We start from the raw sequence: 20,557 nt of genomic DNA on the forward strand, positions 1-20,557 counted from the left end.
TACAACAGTTAGCTTAGCTGTTTGAGGCTGTCTGCTAAAGCCCGTAACGTCCAGACATTGTTAAGGAAATGATTTAGGACCGGATCATTAATGTATGTAACGGTTGTCAGTGTTAATAACGACCCATTTTACTGATAGTCTGCAATCTCATAGTCGACCAAATTAACTGAAGGTCTGCTGATCAAACTTGGCTCTTCACAAGTAGTTAGTTAGTTGCTATAACTAATTAATAGTTAGTTAGTAGCTTTAGTGTAATGGAATTGGTATTGTAAAGCCTATAAAGGGAATTGTATGAATTGAAAAAGAATCATTCAGAATGTTTATACAGAATCTTCTCTCTCTCTCTCTCTCTCTCTCTCTCTCATTTAAAATTTTCTTAGGAGGTCTAGTTCTCTCGAAGAACTACTCAACTTCTCTCTATTCCTTTCTTGAATTGAATTGATCCTATCAAAGTATCACTCAAAACACAATTTTTCAAAATTTTAATTTTGAGTCCCAAACATCAAACAAGCAAATTGTCATGCCAAACATAAATCGATCAACTGACCTTTTTAAAAATTATATTATTTCGGTCAACTTTCAATTTGGGAGAGCTAGTTTTCAACTTTTTGTGACCAAGAGGTTTTTAAAAAAAAAAAAAAAAAAAAAAAAAAAAAAAAAAAAAGCTTTCAAACTTTCAATATATAGATACACATACTAATAAAAAAAATAAATAAATAAAACTTCAGGAGGGCCGTGACCGTTTGGCCTAAGAATGGCTTCGTCCTTGTATCCTATGCTAAGCAAGAAAAAAGTTTGAATATATATATATATATACATATAAAATTGATTTTAAATTTTCGTACTCCATTATAATCTTATCATGTCATATTTTTCTCTTTTAACGGGGGAATAGATACTTTTATATTAAAGCACAATCATAATGTATGCCTATATATAACAAGGTTCAAATGATACTTTTGTAATAATAACATCCTTTGTAGTGTTTCATTTATTTGGTTTGAACCTTACTTCTCATTCTGCCACTATTTACTTACTTGATATAATAATGATTCGGGAGTCTTGGTTAGAAGGACACTCCAAGTTTTTTCCAAATTGCACTTAACACTTGTAACAAAACTTCAACCATAGTTAGTAAAATACGATGCATGTATAATATGTAAACATACAAATGTCTATAGTTCAGCTTATTTTAAGAAAAGTATGTTTCAAAAATTCGGCAAAAAAATCTGAGACGGAAAAATAATGTTACATGTATAGTACGTGTATAATACATTTAGTATAAAATTCGCCACAAAAATTACTGAAATATTTATGATATACTTTTTTGTTAGAAAAATACAATAATCTTTGTATTACTTTTGGTAGAAGATTTCCAACAATTTAATTTGAAATAATCTACTTAATAAAAAAAAATTACTTTAATAGCTGGAAATATTAAAGAGGTCAATGGTTAGAGGACACTCCAATTTTTTTTGTCCACATTGAACTTAACACTTGTAACAAAATTTCAAGTCTTCAACCAAAAAAAAAAAGTTTTATTTTCTTCATTAAAATTAAAAAAAAAAAAAAAAAGTGGAGAAGTGTAACTGAAACCCAAATTCTAAATTCTACCTAAGAAAAATTAAATAATACTATTAAGTTATAAGACTTTTTTAATAATATTATACATAAAAAAGTAAACAAGAGTACAATTTATATATATATATATATATATATTTGAAATAAAAGAAAAAGTTTATAGGCATTTCATCCTCACATCGAGGAGGTACAATAATTGGCAAAGGATTATGTTAGCAAACTTTGCTATTTTCGCAATTTTAAAAATAACTGACTTTTTTTTTTTTTTTTGATAACATAAAAATAACTGACAAGAATTGAATTTAAATGACATAATATGCCTAAAAAATTAAAAAAAAAGAAGAATAGTACTGATTTACAATAAATATAGGTTTGAATTATTTTACAAGTAATAATGATAGAGAGAGTTTCTCAAAAAAAAAAAAAATAATGATAGAGAGAGAAAGAGAGAGATAATACGATGGCAGTCTCGACTCGAAGGACGATGCGAGGACTGACCGACTGAGCAATGTGCATTGTCACTGTGAAGCTGACGCGATTCCTGAAGTCCCCAATGATTTTCCATCTCTGACTCCCCAACTCAGAATTTAATTCCCAGTGCAAACTACAAGGCATTGTATTATTTGTAACTCTGATTTGTGTCAGTTGATTATTTATATGGTGTATTAATTTTCTCATGTACGACGCAAAATTTGTCATAATATGATGAAGCACTATTTTTTTTTTTAAGAAAGTTTTGATGAAGCAGTTAATGTTAAGTAGTAGATAATTATTTCTCGTTAATGTTAAAGGATGGTGGTGATGCAGTTCCTTGGAGAATTAAGAATTTTGTTACTGTAAAATATATGCGGTTAAAATATTAAATGATTAAATTTATTATATCTTAATAGTTTAAATTTTTTGGACATTTTCAAAAAAAAAAGTTTTTTAGACAATCGATAATTTAATATGATATAAGAACGAGAGTTTCTAAACTTTGCGAATACTAGTGTTAGTTTTAGTTTTTTTTTTTTTTTTGAGAAAGTATACTGGTGTTAGTTGAGTTAATCGTGAAGAAAACAGAGCAGCACACTCCTTAATTAGATAGTCTATGCTTAATCTTTGTTTTTGGATATTTTGACTTAGGTATCCCTTCTGCTATTGTAAATGTAATCTTGAAAGAGGCATGTTAGTAAGTTTGTGGGTAGCTCATTTGCTGTTTTGTTTTGGCTTGTTTTGGTCTATAAAAAAGTTTTTCTATTATCAAAAAAAAAAAAAACATTTTTTTTACATGAATTCATTATTTTTTAATTTTTTTTTACCATCTATAGTCGACCAACTCAAAATTATGCCTCTAAAAAAAAAGGATTGCCATAATAGTTGTATTATTAGACTTTCTCTTATTTCTTAAAATTAAGAAAGAAAGGATGTTCGATTTGACTACAAAAGAAAACTCATGTAAAATGTTTTTTTTTTTTAAAACATAATATTTTTAACGATCAATTTTTCTTGATTATATTATTTATAACCATTTTAATTTATGGTCCATTTGGATTAAGGAAGAAGAAGAGGGAGTACAATAGAATTGGCTCAAAATTAACATATTTTCAGCAAACTCTACTCTACTCTACTCTCCTCCACTCCCTCTTCTTCCCTCCTCAATCCAAACAGTTCATTAAATTATTTTGGACTATACATACTTTTATTTATTTATTTATTATTATTATTTTTGGAAGAACATAAGATTTTATTTGATCGTATAAGATTAGATGCCCTTCTTCCTCAATTAATTCTTTAATATAATTTTTCAATTAATTCTTTAATCGATTTTTTTTTTTTTATATTATAAAGTGGTGGTGTTCTAGCTTTTAAGTTTTGAGTATTTTGACTATACTATTCTTTAATGGTAAAAATATTGGGTTATTGGCAGCTTAAAAAAAAACGCGGGAGTCATGACTAGGAAGAGAGTGTGCTCACATTTGTTTTTAGCATGGTCAAAGTAATTATATCAATCATTTTTAACTCCACAAAAATACTACACATATGGATGTATGTAATTTATATTTTGGACAGGTCTTTAACATGATTTGTTATTTATATCATTTTAATGTGCATAAGAAAAGTTTATCAAGTCAATTTTATATAATTTAAGATAAATTTTTTTTATTAAGTCATGTATAATCATCTTTTAGATAAAATTTATCATAACTAGTATTTTTTTTTATTAATTTTAATTCAAGATTTTGTTAAATAAATTAAGGTTTAAACATTAGAATTTAATAACAGCTTGAAAAAACATAAAATGTGTCTATATATATATATATATATGTATATATCAATTAGTTTCAGATAAATTGAATACTAATTATCACTTTTAGATGCATTAATATATACACTATAATATAAGAGGAATATAATGAAAATAAAATATTAAAAAAAATCTTTTGTTTATGGATGACAAAAGTAGAAAATCTCCAAAAATGCAAACATAAAACCCTGCACAGAACCTTTTCTTCCGATGGAAAAGGAAAAAGAAAAAGAAAATAATTTCATTCCTATAGACCGCAGTCCCTAAACACAAAATGAAGAAGAGTTTGTTATTTGAAAAGAAAATATTTTTTTTTTATTAAAGAGATTTACTCTTATATTTTTTGAATCATATACTTTAAATATTCCCTAAGATTTATAATGTATTGAATAGGACTAATTGAATGCTAAAAGAAAAAAATATTAATATTTTAAATAAGTGTTTGGATACTTTTTTAAATAAAAATATGAAGGAGACTAAAAAAGAAAATTTAGAGGTAATTCAATTTTTTTTTTTTTTAAATATAGAGGAAGAGGGAGGATTTTGCAAAAGCCACCACCCTCGATCTGCCCAATATATATATATATATATATTTTTTTTTTTTAAAAAGCCACCACCCTCGATCTGCCCAATATATATATATATATATATATTTTTTTTTTTTCAAAAAAAAAGAAGAAGATAAAATTGAAACTGAAACTTGAGTTATGTGTTCAAATCCAAAATCCTTTCCCTTTGCCTCCTCCTTTGCTATCAGTTTTATCATTTATGCTAACTCTATTCTTTTTAAGAGATGCTACGTCCATAACATTTTTACAACAAATCACAGACGATTAGTTGTTATTAGTTCAAATTTGAATCTAATACTAAGATTATTTTTTTGCCCTAACAATAACAACCAGTAACAACCTGTCACTTATGATTTGTTGTAAAAATATTGTGAAAATATTGTGGACATATCATTTCTCTCTTTTTTTTTTTTTTTTCTTTTTTGATAGAATTGTGGCGAAGTATTTTGGTAGATGCATTAAACCAAATCATAAGAAAATATATTTGACTATTGTCAAGTGAAATTTTACATGAATTCTTACATGCAATTAATTTGAAATATAGATGATTTTGTATTTTCTTAGTAGTCACTTTTTGTTTAACTTTTATTTTAAGGAAGTAAAATTTATTAACAATTTTAGCACAAAATTCTTAAAAATCTGACATGTTAATGAATATAATTGTGTCACTTCAAGTTTTTAACATATTGTACAACATGATAAATAATGCATGTATTTTTTTTTTTAATGATTGGAGACTCAATTTGAAATGCTTATGTAGTGTGTATCCAAGAGTTAGACTCTTTTAAATATACACTATTATCAATTTTTTTAAGATTATCTTTTTTCTTCTCATGTGTATGTGTTAAAATATTTAGTATTCTTAAAAAAAAAAGAAAAAAAAAAAGAAAAGCTTATGTAGTAAATTTTAGTATCCACAACATCACTTGCATTTAAATGACAAAGTTCTATGCAGTAATTGCCAAACTAATACTTGGAATACTATTTAATATTTCACTTCCACCACCCAAGTGGCCCTCATGCATTATTATTTAATCATTTTTTAATAAAGACTATAGAAATTCGAACATAGGACAACAATATGATACTTGTTCTTCATCATCATATCAACTATAATTGTATTTGGGTAATTTTTTTTTTTGTGTTGGCAGGTTTCCATTATTTGACAATAAAATTTTGTATTGATTAAGTTAATTGAAACCCACCTTTATTTAATCATGTTGATCTTATAAAACAGGAACTATATTGCATAAGTTACATTTATATATAAAAACTTAACATAATTTTTTATAGTTGAGACATTGAGACACCTACGCAAGGGTCAACAAACTATTTTTATGGTATAAACGCAAATGTCCAACAAGTGTTTGAAATAATGTGTATATGATGGGGGATTATATACGCTCGGGGAAATAGTCAGGTGCTTAAAGAACTTTAAACATTCACATTGATGACACAACAATAACAACAACAACAACAACAACAAAAACAAAAAACAAAAAGTGTCATGGTTTGGGAAAGGCAAATGAAACTCGTTTCGAAACCCTTTTTTGAGCAACAAAATGTAGTGTTTTTTCTAAACAGAAAAAAAAAAAAAAATAATGATGTAATCATTAGAGGAAAAGAAATATGATTCAAATTTATTCATGCATAGAACTGAAAAGTGAAATCTGTATTAAACAGATTGAGAATGTACCGAGTATAAAGATCACATAAAGGTATCGTTTACCATAATCTCATTTGATAGTTAAAAGGTGGGGTAGGAGGAAGTAACACATGGAATGGTTTTATCATTTATAAGATGGAGGTCGATCTTTTTACAGTACGTTGGATCTACAAATGTGTGGATCTCATATGTTATGAGATGGTGATTTTATGTGAGAGAGAGAGAGAGAGAGAGAGAGAGAGAGGACGATTTCTTCAGCTGAGGTAGTTAATAACCAACTGCATTGTCATGTCTAATGGTGGCCCTCTTTTGAACAAGTCATTAACTTATATTCAGTCAAAAAAAAAAAGTCATCAGCACCTATGGGCTTCATTTCATTTCCGTAGAACTCTTTACTTGATATTTTGATTTTTCCCCATGATTAGGTACGGTTGGACACTGGAAAGGCGATGATAAGCTGTGAGTTCCTCTAGTTGCAATTACTCAATTTATTTATTTTTTGTCGTTGTACTTTGGGGTTGTTGAAACTGTAATAGATGCAATTTTTGTCACATATGTCAAAAAACAAAAAAGAAAAAAGAAAAAAAAAATCAAAACAATCAAAACAATATGAATATGATGGATTTTGAACTTGAATTAAGTTTTTCGATCATCTTTAACATGGCAAGTGGACATTTTTGTGCCTTTCTCAACAAACTTTTGTGTTGCCGAGGTATTCTAAAGTGTGGGAATTTTCAATTTTGACTCTAAAAGCTAAGATATAATTTACATTTGAAGTTAAAAATCAATTATCTTCTATTTTACATAATCTTATTTGTTATGAATCTTAAATTTTTTTTTTTTTTTTTTTTTAAACCTTTTAGGATAACTGTAACATAATATTTCTAAAATCTAGTTTTTCTACGTTGAAATGAGCGGATTAAATTTTATTACATTATCTGTAATTTAAATAAATATCAAAATAATTATTGTTGATGCCTGTTTAAAACTTTAAATGTTGATAATGTGAAGGAAAATTTTTAGGATAACTTTGACATAATATTTCTAAAATCTTTTTTTTTATATAAATAAAATCTTGTTTTTATATGTTGAAATGAGTGTATTAAATTTTATCACATTATCAGTAATTTAAATAAATATCAAAATTATTATTGACTATGCTTGTTTAAAACTTTAAATGTTGATAATATGAAGGAAAAAAAAAATCCAAGAACTCGTCTTCAATTTTTTTTTTCTTTTTTTTTTTTTGAGCATGTCTTCTTCAAATTGATAGAATAGAATTTTAAAAATTTTCATAACAGAATCATGTGAAAATCTCCAAAGGATATTCGTTAGCTTTACATTTATACCCATCAAATACCTTTAATTGTACTAATATTTTCCCTTGGCGAGCAGCTCTCTTTTTAGGACTGTTAGATAATTTGAATCTAGGATCTCACTTGTATAAATCATGTATCAGGTGACTTCATATCTCCTAGTAATATATGATAGCCGCACACTTTTTATTACACATTTAATATGCACACATTATTATATGGACTGAAATTATATGTTTAAAAATACAATTATAGTTAGAATTGTGAAATTGTGTTACGATTTCAAAAACTCAAAAGAGAATGTGTAGTACGCAATAACAAGTGTGTAATAAGATTTTTCGTATCTCAAATCAAATCAAAGAGCTCACAGTGCATAAACATTGTGTCCCACCATATGAGCTACTTATGTATGATTCCATAATCATCCTTTCACCAACAGTTCTCACTTGTAACGGTGGATTTTGTAATAATGTATGTTTCCTCAACTTGGAGCATGAACTTCCTTACTTACCAAACTCTAAGGAAATCATAGACCGTCACTATTATTACTAAGTAGCTAGTGACCAAGTGACCAACTCATTAGCACACAACCACATTATATATGTTTCCACTACGCATTGCTACGGCATCTAGAAAATTGTCCGTATTTTCACCACTTCCGTGCCAGTTGCCACTAGCACCAGTGTCACCGGTGCTCCCATAGCGGTAACCATCACCACGCAGTTCCAACAGTACTTGTGTATGTATTACTATTACTATTACTATTACTATTGCCCCCACTGTCATGTTGAGCTCTACTATATATGCCATTCTTCTCTATTTTTTTGGGCAAATTACCATTTAACCATATGTACTTTGATAGAAATTTAAGTTGCCTACTTGTGATTTGAAATTTGACACTTTACTCACCTCTGTTAAAAACATTGCTAAATATATGATTTTGCTTCACTTTTATGTTTCTCTCCTCAAAAAATATAAAAATACAATATCAAATAATATTAAAAAGAATCCAGCTAAACACTGCATCATAGGACTTCAAACTACAAGTAGGCAACTTAAATTTCAGTCAGACCTCAGGTGGGTAAAGTGTCAAATTTTAAATCATAGGTAGGTAACTTAAATTTCGGCCAAACTGCAGATGGATAAGTTGTAATTTGTCATTTTATTTTAGCAACAATATAGACACAATAAATTTTACAATTTTTTTTACAAGCGATGCTGGGATGTAACAGATTTTACTATACAAGAATTATAAATAAGCCGGTCACTAATCACAAAAAAGTAATTTGAATATTTATTTATTATGTTGTTTAAGTCACATCAATCATATTCTTGACGTAAAAATTGTAACATTTCTCTTTTTTATTATACACCAATTACAACATGCTTGTCACCCTTAGACTACAAAATTTGTTTTTGTGATTATACTTATTCTTTTAATTTTTCCATATTTTTACTTCTTTTGGTAAGGTCTAAAAAGCTAAAACCATGGGCATCCTCACCAATCAGTTTGACCACTACAATTTCAACATTAAAAATTCAACCGTGATTTATTTTATAAAATAAAAAAAAAAATTAAAACAGAAGTCAAATGACGCAACTACACGTGGGAATTGTTCCAATTGAAAATTTGAAAAAGGAATATATCGTCATATCTTACATATTTCGAATTTCCAGAAATTTGAAATGCCCTCTATTTGTAAAACCTTTTTACTAAATTCTTAGCTGTCTCTCAAGTGCTTTCCCATGATTACAAACCTTTTTCTCGATCGACAAATTAGAAATTACCCAGAGTATCTGAAGAAAATCCCTAATGTGGACAATTGGTTACAATTCATATTCCACCTGGCCCAAGTTGGTCCGTAAGCAAAAATAATCACCACCCCAGCTATCTTCTAGATAAATAAAAAGGACTACTTTTACTAATCAAAATATTACTCCTATTGCTTCTCCAAAACAGAAAGAAAAAAAAAAATTACTCCTATTATTTTTGGATTTTGTCAAACAATAGAATTCTTAGGAGTTAGGAGAAACAATTTCATGTAATACACACCCAATCAAACTTCTTTTTTCCACGATTTAAGGGGTTGAACTATAACTATAGCTATAGCTTTGGTTATCATAATATTAGTATTATAAATAATAATCAATCGAAATATTCATATATTGAGAAATTTGCTAGTTGTTTATGTTCCCACTTGTATTACTGCCCACATATTATGATATAAATCCTCTGTGAACAAAAGGAATATATATAGACATATCACCATCCCTCCCTCTCTCTCTCACTATCTCTCTCTGTGGGTGTGTGTGTTACCGTTCATGTTGAATGCTGATTAGCCCGTAGTTGTTGTTCATGCCTCCGCTTAATTCTCCATTGAACAACACAGATTTTTCACAAAATAAAAACCAAAAATACTAATTCTCGCAAGTGGATAAGACCCTTCTAATCCACTCCAAATTTCCAGGAATTTCCTCGCCAGCCTAATCTTCCTTTAGATAAGAGAGGAATTTGCCACTGGATCAAAATTTCAGTCTTGACCTCCCAAAAGATCACACTTTTAGAGTCATAGCGAGAAACACAGAGCAGAGTCAGCTTATCCAATATAGTCTTTTTCTACTCAACCAGCTCTTGAAGCACACAAATCCTCAAGCTAGCTAAAGCCATTTTGTTCTGTTCTTGCATTGTTCATATGGGGAACTATTACTTGAGAGAGATAGAAGGAAAACAAGCCCATGATCCTTTATTCATAGAGAAGACTAATTCTAATTCCAACAAGTTATGGTCACCCCAATTCAAGTATGTTGAAGGGCCAGTGATCGTTGGTGCAGGGCCTTCAGGTTTGGCTGTAGCGGCTTCTCTCAAAGTAAAGGGTGTTCCTAGTGTTGTTCTTGAGAGATCCAATTGCATAGCCTCGTTGTGGCAGCTCAAGACCTATGATCGCCTTCGAGTTCATTTACCAAAGCAATTTTGTGAGCTTCCTTTCATGGGGTTTCCTAATGATTTCCCTACTTACCCTACTAAGGAACAATTTATTCAGTACTTAGAAGATTATGCCAACAAGTTTGATATCAAGCCACAATTCAATGAGAAAGTGGCACAAGCGGAGTATGACTGTACTCTTCGTCTTTGGCGTGTAAAGAGTGAGGGATTAAACGGTGAGATGACGGAGTATGTGTGTCGCTGGTTAGTCGCGGCCACCGGTGAAAATGCAGAGCCAGTGAAGCCTGAGATTGAAGGAATAGAAGAATTTGGAGGGTCTATAAAGCATACTAGTGTGTACAAGTGTGGGGAAGAGTTTAGAAGTCAAAAAGTTTTGGTTGTGGGTTGTGGGAATTCAGGCATGGAGGTTTGTTTGGATCTTTGCAACCATGATGCTAAGCCTTCTATTGTGGTCAGAGACTCGGTAAGTATTCTTATTATTTCATAGCCATGTCCTCTCTCTCTCTCTCTCTCTCTCTCTCTCTCTTTTTCTCTCCCGCGCACCAAAGCAAGAAGCTCACTTTTTATTTTTAGCCGCTTATTGTCTCTCCAATCATGGACTTTTTTTTATTGAACTAGGAAAAAGCCAGTATAAATCTCCCTAGGTTTCTTCCTTTTTTTTTTGTTTACAAAAGTTTTCCCAAAATTAAGGAAGAGAGAAAATAAATGTTGGGAAAGGCTTTTTTCAGTGTCTAAAACACTCATGTGGTTCTTCAAACATGTTTTATACAATTATAATCCCTATTGATTTTTTTTTTTTGTGCAATATGTAGAACACTCATTTCACTATGACTGTTTTGTTAACTGCTTATTGCTGTTAAGAGTTGGTGACTTCAAGTTCCAACAGTTTGTTTTAAAAGATGATTTTTTTTTTTTTTTTTTTGAAGTAGCTGTATTCATTTTTGGAAAGACAATTTTTTTTTATCCTTCACTTTCTAGGAATTCTCAAGCATGCGCAACATTGTTCAGAAACGTAGGAGGTTAAAAATATTGTCAAAATCACACAACCACTTTGGCCTTTTTCTTCTTCCCTATTATGATTTTGAGTATTTTTAAAGAAATGAAACACAATCCATCCCCATTAAGCATATAAAGTATCATATAGCTTAGAGTCAAATTAGGCCTCCTAGTCCTATCAAAATAATGAGGGCCTCACATACATCAACTCCATGTCTTTTCTATGTTTCTTTTGGTCCATTTTTATTAAGCTTTTTTGGGTGTAACTTTTTTTGGTTCGAAGGTGCACATCCTACCACGAGAGATGCTGGGAAGATCGACTTTCGGGCTGTCCATGTGGTTGCTCAAGTGGCTGCCCATGCGCCTTGTCGATCGGCTACTGCTGATTGTGTCATGGCTCATTCTTGGTGACACTTCTCGATTCGGATTGGACCGGCCGAGCTTGGGTCCCCTCGAACTCAAAAACTTGTCCGGAAAGACCCCAGTCTTAGATGTCGGAACGCTTGCCAAAATCAAAAGTGGTGACATTAAGGTACTTCCCTTTTATCAAATCATATCTCACTTTATTTCACTTCCTGTTGCCAACACAAATTTTTTCATAGATTTTACTATCCTTTTGACAAATGATTGTACTTATTATTTGCTTTTCTGGATGGCACACTTGCTTTTCTTTTTATTGAATCAAATCACCAACTTTTTCCAAATTTTTGTTATTGTTTTTCACTTTAACTATGCATGACAATTTTTTGAGCCTTTCCAAATTTTGGAAACTTTTTTCCAGCCTTATTAAGAAAGACTGTTAAATCTAGCCATACATTTTGTTTTCACCAATAAATTCAAGTTTTTTTTATTTAGTGGGAGAAACTATTCAATCCCACGGGCCTACAATGCCTCTAAAGATGAGAGAGAACTTCTCTTGTAAGAGTGAATAATTTCTTGAGGGTGTCAATTAGTTCCCAAATTTAGTTGATTCTTTATGCGGAAGTTATTCTCAAGCTAAATAATTTCACAAGTCTTAACTTTTTCTATACTGGTTCAGGTACTTCCAAGCATTAAGCGGTTAAAACGTCACGCTGTGGAATTTGTTGATGGAAAAATAGAGAACTTTGAGGCCATTATTTTAGCAACCGGTTACAGAAGCAATGTACCCTATTGGCTAAAGGTACCTTTCCTCTTTGTCTTTTTCATTCTAGTTTTAGTTCCTTGATTCTTTAAGCCAGTGTCTTTTTTTATTTGTCTGTTGCGGTTGTAGCATCATCACTTACTACCTTTATACATTATGCATCAATTACAACGAGTCATGTCTGTGAAAAATATTGTGAACTTATTTACTTATTGTTTTATTTTCCTTCCTCATGTTAACCCTAGTTTCATAGACTGAAAAAGAGATTATATGGGCTTATATTGTCAGGAGGGACAAATGTTTTCAGAGAAAGATGGGTTGCCTCGAAGGCCATTTCCAAATGGTTGGAAAGGCGAGTGTGGGCTCTACGCAGTGGGGTTTACAAAACGTGGAATTCTTGGTGCGTCAGTGGATGCGAAAAGAATAGCTGAGGACATCGAACGGTATTGGAAAATGAAAGCAAAACACAATACTACAACCTTTGCTAGCTCACTTTTGTCCTAAGTCATATTACTATGATTTTGTCTAGTTTGAGATACAGGAAATCGATCGAGAGAGTAAAACATTGATGAATGATTGGAGACATCATGTATACCCACCTTTGCTCGATCCGTTTACTTTTGCCTCAATCATCGTCATGATTTTGCCGAGTTAGACACTTAGACATTAGTTGGAGCTAGGAAGTGAAAAAATAGTGAATGACCATCAAATTTTTTCACCTACATTTTCACTTTCTTCAATCATCAATTTCTGTATCTTTGACTCGGCAAAAATCATGATCATGGCTAATGCAAGTGTGAACGAGTGCAAAGTTAGTACCAAAATTGGAGGGTTTTGATGGTTTGGTACCGATGCCGGTGCTCCTCCAATTGAGGGTGAAAAAAAGGGTGGGGAAAGAGTTGAATCGGAACTCTTTTGCTTCACAAAATGACACAAGCCAGGCCATTGGAAAGGAGGATTTCAGAGTGAAGAAAAAAAGATGGACCTCATAAGCTATTTGTACATGTTGTACATTACCGGTTTTCTCTAATTAGTAGTGTTAGGTATGACATTTTCCAGAGAAAAAAAGAAGAAGATAGAAGTGTGGGGGGAAAGAGTTATAGAGAGCCATGTTTGATAATTGTTTGCCTAGTGATATAATTATGTTTTAACCTCTATTTAGTATTTGCCCCTAGGGTTTCGATGAGAGTATTAACGTTTTGATGTTTTCCTCTAGTGTAGCATTTTATGGAATTCAGTTCTCCATTGAGTTTTTGGGTGTATCCGTGACAACTTGAAGAAAAAAATGACTTCTAATGAAAATCCCTTCTTCTTTTTTATTCTTTTGCCTACAACTTGTACCAGTTTAATTATTTCTTTCATGCATTTTCGCTTTCGAAATGATTTCATTCCAAGTAGTAGCTAGGACCACCACTTAATTTGAAGCAGAAAAGATTCTATTAACTGCATACAATTCCCATATCAATTGTCATGACTCAAGACTCGGTCTTTTCTAATTTTGTTGCTACACCTACTCTAGAAAATTGATGTATCTATTTTCTATTTTTCATTGAGGTTATGTCATATGTGATGCATATTATATGTCTATAATATTTTTTAGGGTAAACTATGTATTTGGCTTCTATCTTTTATATTATATTTTAATTTTGTTCATAACTTTTCAGTATTAGCGTCAATTTAGTTTCTGTACTTATCCCTTAGATGAAAATTGCTGAAGTGATAAACAACTAAAAAAAAAAAAAAAAGTAATTTCTATTGATGTAGCAATAAACTAATTTTTTTAATTTTCATTAAAGAGATAACAACAAAAACTAAATTGACATGATAGTGAAAGGTTAAGCTGTAAATGATATAAACAAAATACTTAGTTTACCCTATTTTTTAGTTTCAACTCAAAAAAATAGGAAGCCAAACCCTAGCATTATTGAAAAAGAAAAGTTGGGAAGTACATTTATAGATCTCACGCCTGAGTATCAGAGTGTCATGACATCAAGCATGCGGACTGACTGGTTCATTTTTCGATCTTTGACTGTTTTAGGAATTTCAATCCAAAGCTTGCTAATTTGGATTTGTTCACTATCGAAAAGTATTTTTCTCCATTTGCTCAAAGTGATTTCAATCCTTGTCACACTTTTTTTTAAAGCAGGGCACTGCCAGAGAGTACCCACTTCCACTCACAGCTGTTTGAGCAAAAAAAAATGCTTTCATTTCCCATTCTGAGGATAGTTGAAGTAGCACGCAGCTGTAATATTCTTGGAATCTTCAAAATCATAAATAAGAAAGAAAGGAATTCCCACTCTTTTTTTCTTTTCTTTTTTGGAGGGAAAAAGGAATTCCCACTTGGTGTAAATTAAATTCACTTACTAGTGTCAGTTCTGAAATGCTGACACTTTCTGAAGAGGTTTTTTATTTTTTAGAATTTATTTGCCTCTGTATTAAAGCCACAAAGAAAAAGAGGAAAATTTGTTACAAGAAAGTGGTTTAATTATCCACAATTTTATTGGTCGACGTAAATATGTAATGCATAAAATGGAGAAAATGAAATCTCAGCACCTCTCAATCCCATCAAGGGAGAGACTAAACATGTTCCAGGTATATGTGATACTAGTAAGATTGAGTATAACCAACTCTTGCTCTAGTTGTTCACATTATCACAATCGGTATCCCGCTTTTTCTTTTCTTTTCTTTTTTCCTTCTCAAAATATATTCCTAAAAATCTTAATATCCCGAACTAAGAGGAAATGGAAATTCAAGAAAGTGATTTTCATTATCCAATCCATTTGAATTCCCATGAGAGACAACACTCCTCTCCTTTCCTCTCTTTTCTCCCAATCTAAAGAAGGGGAAGAAGCTTAACCACAAAAACCAAGGGACTGTTTGTTAAGAGTATTTAAATATAGTTTTTTGTTTTGCAATCCATAAAATGGTGGGTTCCACACTTGAATTTATTGTTTGGCTAATATTTTCTAAATACAGTTTTCAAAAAACTTTATCTTATTTTCCTAATTTAAAATAGGATTTTGAAAACGGCTTAAGAGGTGTTTTTAGGAAACAGAAAATGTTTTTAATGACATAGCTATAAATAAATTGAAAACAGTGAACTCCACATATTTGTCCAAACTCTTTTATCTCTTAAATTTATGAGTTCATCTTTATCACAAAAAGAATTCTCACACCTCAAATTTGAAACTTATTACTAAAAAAAAAATGATGAGCTATATTCCCTTATCATTATCCATAAAAAATAAAAAAAATAAAAAAGTAATCTATAGATTTTACATGTTACTTTTTGTAATTTTTTTTTTAAAATCTCAAAAATAGAAATGGTTTCCCAAACAATTATTTTTGTTTTTAGTATTTTGAAAATTATTCTTAAAAGTGGGAGCTAAACACGTAAAATATAAAAATTATTATCTGAAAATTAGTTTCAAGTTCAAATTTTTGAAAATTGTTTTTATACTATTTTGAAAACAAAAACAAAAATCCTCCTACCAATCAAGCCCTAAGATGTAAAGAATTTGTTCTAACTCTATTGTATACATTCTTCTAAAAATTGATTTATATATAATATGCCTATATTTAAACTATTATTTAAGGAGCTTCCTCTGTTTGATTTGATTTTTTTATTTATTTAAGTAGAGACAAATTAAAGGATAGTCTAGTAAAATACATGTCTAACTTGCACTAAAACATTGCTTACAAAATGGAAACACTCTTTCACTAACCCACTTTTTCAAAGCAACTATAAGTTAAAAAAAAAAAAATAGAAAAACAAGTTAAACAACCCATTGCTTTTTTTCCTATAAAAAAAAAAAAAAAAAAAAAAAAAAAACCCCATGTTTATCCAAAAAAAAAACTAAATATATATATATATATAATAAAAAATAAAAATAAAAACTAAATAGATATATACACATTTTTTTTATTTTAATTTATAAGTAGCTACACTTTTAACTCCCACTAAAATGTTGCCTACAAAACAAGGCCACTCTTTTGATGGTTTTCAAATTGCTTTATCCATTTATTAAAAAAAAAATTGAAAAACAAACACACATTTCTTTGTAAAAACACATTTGTCATACTATTTAAAAAAAATCAAAAATCCGATCGTACACCCACATTTTAGTCATACACAAAACTACAAACTTCTACCCAACAAATTTAAATCTCCCCATAATCATTAAGCAGTTATAATGGTATCAAATTACTTCCCATCTCTTCCATAGTTTTTTTTTTTTTTTAATTCCCATCTCCATCCTCAAGTTCTTGCTTTTTATACTAAGAGGAACAAACATTTTTGCATTTTAGTAATAGGTGACTACATGTCAGAGGAAGCCACTCAAAAATGTATTTACTCATCATTTTCTTTCCCTTCATGTCAGATAATTTAAGCTTTTATATTTTTGGAACCTCTATCACCAAATTCTATTTAATACCACTGTTCTATAACTTCTTTTGGAATTTGATGTTTACAGCATATTAATTAAGCTCAAAAGCTATGAGACTTACATAGCGGATGTGTTATCTAACTGCAATTTTGGTTAGTTTGTCTCTTCTAATTTTTATTTTACATAAACATTTACACGTGATATGTATTCTTTGTAATCATTTCTATTTTTCTTGATCAAGGTTGGTAAAGTGTTACAATCACTGCATAAATAGATACAGGGAAAAGAAACTCTACTTATATATATAAAAAATAAAAAATAAAAGATCTTTTCAAATTGTTCTTGCTCAAACAAAAAAGGCTTTTCCATCTCAACTAGTATGTCTTTTTTTTTTTTAGGAAAACAACAAGTATGTTAATGTACATAGTTCTTTTCTTTTTTTCCTTTTTTTTTTTAATTTTTAATAAAAAAATAAATAGTCTTCTAACACTTTTTTTTTAATCACAATCATCGACAATTTGTCTATTGATGAGGATTATGAAATTTGTAGTTGGTTTTTGTTGAATTCGGGTAGGTTACTTTTGCTATTCCTTATTCTAATTATATGGACTCAAAAGTACTTTTCTTTATTTCAATATTTCCTTATCATTATTTTATTTTATTTTTGTATGATATGCATTTGTGGGTTAAAGCTTACTTATTACCTTAAAAAAATGGAATACTCATTGCTTTTCTTTGATTACAAAATGGAATATTCATTGCTTTTCTTCGATTACAATATTACAGTATGTTCGTAGAACTTTGTTTTTTTTTTTTTTTTTTTTTTAAATTGATTAAAATATTACAGTACATAAAACTTTGTTTTTATTTTTTATTTTTTAACTTTGGTGCAATTTTTTTTTTTTTTTTTTTTTTAAATTGATTAAAATATTACAGTACATAAAACTTTGTTTTTATTTTTTATTTTTTAACTTTGGTGCAATTTAGGAATAGTCATTGCTTTTCTTTGATTACAATATTACAATGTGTAGAACTTTGGAGGATACTCTTTCTGTGTCTTAGTTTGTTTTTCTAATAAAAGTCTTTGTAAATAAATAAATAAATAAATAAAGAAAAAAAAAAGACTTTGCAATTTGGATAAGTATCAAATGGGTTACTCCATTATTAACCAAAAAAGATGAATGTGTTGGGAAATTTAGATCCTGGTTGATAAAATTAACAATTTTTAAACCCAAATTGTTAATTAGTTTTATTATGAATAAACCTTGTTAAAACAAACAAATATCAATATCATGTCAGTATCATGCACAGCAGAATAGTAAATAAGACAAGATATGATGACCCAGGAAAACCAATGAAACAAACTAGTTTCATACTAAAAAAACCTGGGGGGAAATCTTCTAGAAAAGAAATTCACTATAGTAAAGAGAAGTTTCAGATTTAGTACAAAACCTTTGCCTCTAGGCTCTACAATCTCTGTAGATGAACTTACAGCAGAAACTTTCTACCGCTTCAGAACCTCTGAACTCTTCAATATATGAACGTTGTTTAATGCACAAATTTCAGTACGTGACTAACCAATGATGCATAGATCCTAGTACGTGACTAACTCCAGCAACTTGAAGATGTTGTTGGCTACAAAGTTCTTCACTTCATCAACAATGAAGATTAAGAAGTACTTGGTTACAAAACCCTAAGGCGCAAAAGACGCAGTAAATTTTTGCAGAGAAAATAAGGCACTAGGTCACTTTCTGCATGTATTCTCCATGTATAACTACCTTTAAAATAAGCCTTATATATGTCTAGGGTTGTGAGAAAAGAAACTCTACACATACATGTCAGTTAGGGCCAAAAATCTGATCTGGAAATTCTGATTTCGTAGATCTCAACAGATTCAGCTTCTATCGAGCTTCATTCTTAAATCTTGATAGATACTATTTCTGTCGAGATATCTGTTAAGCTTTAATGAACAACTTTTCTTTACTTGTTTCTTGGTCCAATTTTCATGATTTTAATATTTGACTTGAATTCTTGTTTCTTAAAATACTAAACTCATCCTAAATTTATCCAATTACAAGTAAAGTGCATTTTGTTAAAAGATTAGCCAATTACATAAAATATGTCCTTAGCAATCTCCCCATTTAGCAATCCATGACAAAACCACAACAAAACAACTAATCATGAGAGAAGTCTTAAATTACTTAACTTATAACCACTTGTTGTATTACAAAATAAATCTCTCCATACTACAAACTCTTGAAAAACTTTGCAAGAAAAGAGTTCATAGCATGATAGACTTTCACAACTTGTCTTTCTGAAACACTTAAACAAAACTCATCAATGTATCATTTGTGAAATAGAAATAAAGATTGCGTGCATAAAGAAACATGCATATAAAGATAGAGAAGAAACAACACATGTAAAGATAGGGGAAGTAGACATACATCATATATATATATATATATATTAAAGATAAGCATAATGTATATAAAAATGGTTACAAGACCGGTGTACAATAAGCTAAAAAGAAGCTCCTAAAACAACAAGGAAGTAAACACTCCCCCTAACAAGATGAAACACACTTCCCCTTACAAAAGCATGTATTTCTCCCCCTAACATGTAGAATCTTAAAAAGAAACCACATTTTCTCTCCCTTTTTGTCATGATTGACAAAGGGTACAAGAAACTATAAAGCTTCACCGGAGAAATATAAAGATGCTCTAAGCTGATCAAGGAACACAAGGAATCCATATAAATGCATGAATGTAATGAAACAAGATGCTATGGATCACAAGATAATAAAAAGATGCAAAACATGTGAAAAACAATGCATGCAAGAGGATCTCAACAAATCAAGAAGCTGTTGAGCTGCTATTGAGCTGGTAGAGAGTACATAAATTATCTCGATAAATCGAGATATGTGTTGAAAATCTATTGAGAAGCTACCCAGAAATCTCAATGGATCGAGAATGTATCGAGTAGATAGAGAGCACAGAAATTGAGAGGAGGGGATGGAGAAATTGAGAGGAAAATACTGTAGCAATTAAAAATTAAATTTGTAATCAAACTCGAGAAGAAATATATAGGAATTGATCTCCTCGAATTATGTCGAGGACGACTTTCTTTAGATTAAACCAGTCTATCTTCATTTCTTTGTTATCTAAATCTACTTTGCTTGTTGTCCGACTCATTAAAGCTTAGTTTTCCAATTCACTCTCTATAAATTCATTATATTGGGCTCTTTGGGCCTAAGGTCATACATTCTTTGGGCTTAAGAGTCAAATTGCACTCCTACAATTGGCATTGTTTGTAGGAATTATGCTACTGTAATGAAATTAACGTCCAACTATGGTAAGTTCAGGTCCGAATCTAAAGGAGTTTATGGGGTCCCAACGTCAAGATCATTTTGTTAATCTTGAGTGAAGGAGGGACCAAGAAGTTAGTGTATATACCACCCATACTAGTAGTAGCCAATCACGAGGTAGGAGCCACCTTTCTCATAAGGAGAATACTAAAGCCATACAATTGAAGATTGACAACCTAAAAAGGAAGTTACGCCATGAATGGTGAAGGTGAACTCCCTCCAATACTGACTTCTTTTCTGGCAATGAGGAGGATGATAGTTATAGACCCAGGTCAAGGACTCTCCCCAGTGAGTCTCTCTTGTATGATGAGGACAACCACCAT

At 30.3% G+C, this 20,557-nt stretch overlaps 1 protein-coding gene across 1 annotated transcript; it reads left to right on the forward strand.

Moving 5' to 3' along the window:
• Positions 1–9,581: 9,581 nt before the first annotated feature.
• Positions 9,582–13,801, forward strand: LOC111987769 (indole-3-pyruvate monooxygenase YUCCA6). The gene is made up of 4 exons (XM_024019510.2): positions 9,582–10,826; positions 11,643–11,891; positions 12,399–12,521; positions 12,771–13,801. Exons 1-4 carry the CDS (start codon positions 10,113–10,115, stop codon positions 12,984–12,986), a joined length of 1,302 nt encoding a protein of 433 aa, XP_023875278.1. The 5' UTR covers positions 9,582–10,112; the 3' UTR covers positions 12,987–13,801.
• Positions 13,802–20,557: the final 6,756 nt, after the last annotated feature.

This window comes from Quercus suber, unplaced genomic scaffold (genome assembly GCF_002906115.3).
Source record: "Quercus suber isolate HL8 unplaced genomic scaffold, Cork oak 2.0 scaffold_18, whole genome shotgun sequence".
Taxonomy (NCBI): domain Eukaryota; kingdom Viridiplantae; phylum Streptophyta; class Magnoliopsida; order Fagales; family Fagaceae; genus Quercus; species Quercus suber.

Excerpts from the sequence above, each read along its gene's own strand:
- LOC111987769 (XM_024019510.2), top strand. The coding sequence starts at position 10,113 with ATGGGGAACTATTACTTGAGAGAGATAGAAGGAAAACAAGCCCATGAT. Across the intron at positions 10,827-11,642 it reads CTATTGTGGTCAGAGACTCG|GTGCACATCCTACCACGAGA; the intron begins GTAAGTATTCTT and ends TTTGGTTCGAAG. Across the intron at positions 12,522-12,770 it reads ATGTACCCTATTGGCTAAAG|GAGGGACAAATGTTTTCAGA; the intron begins GTACCTTTCCTC and ends TTATATTGTCAG.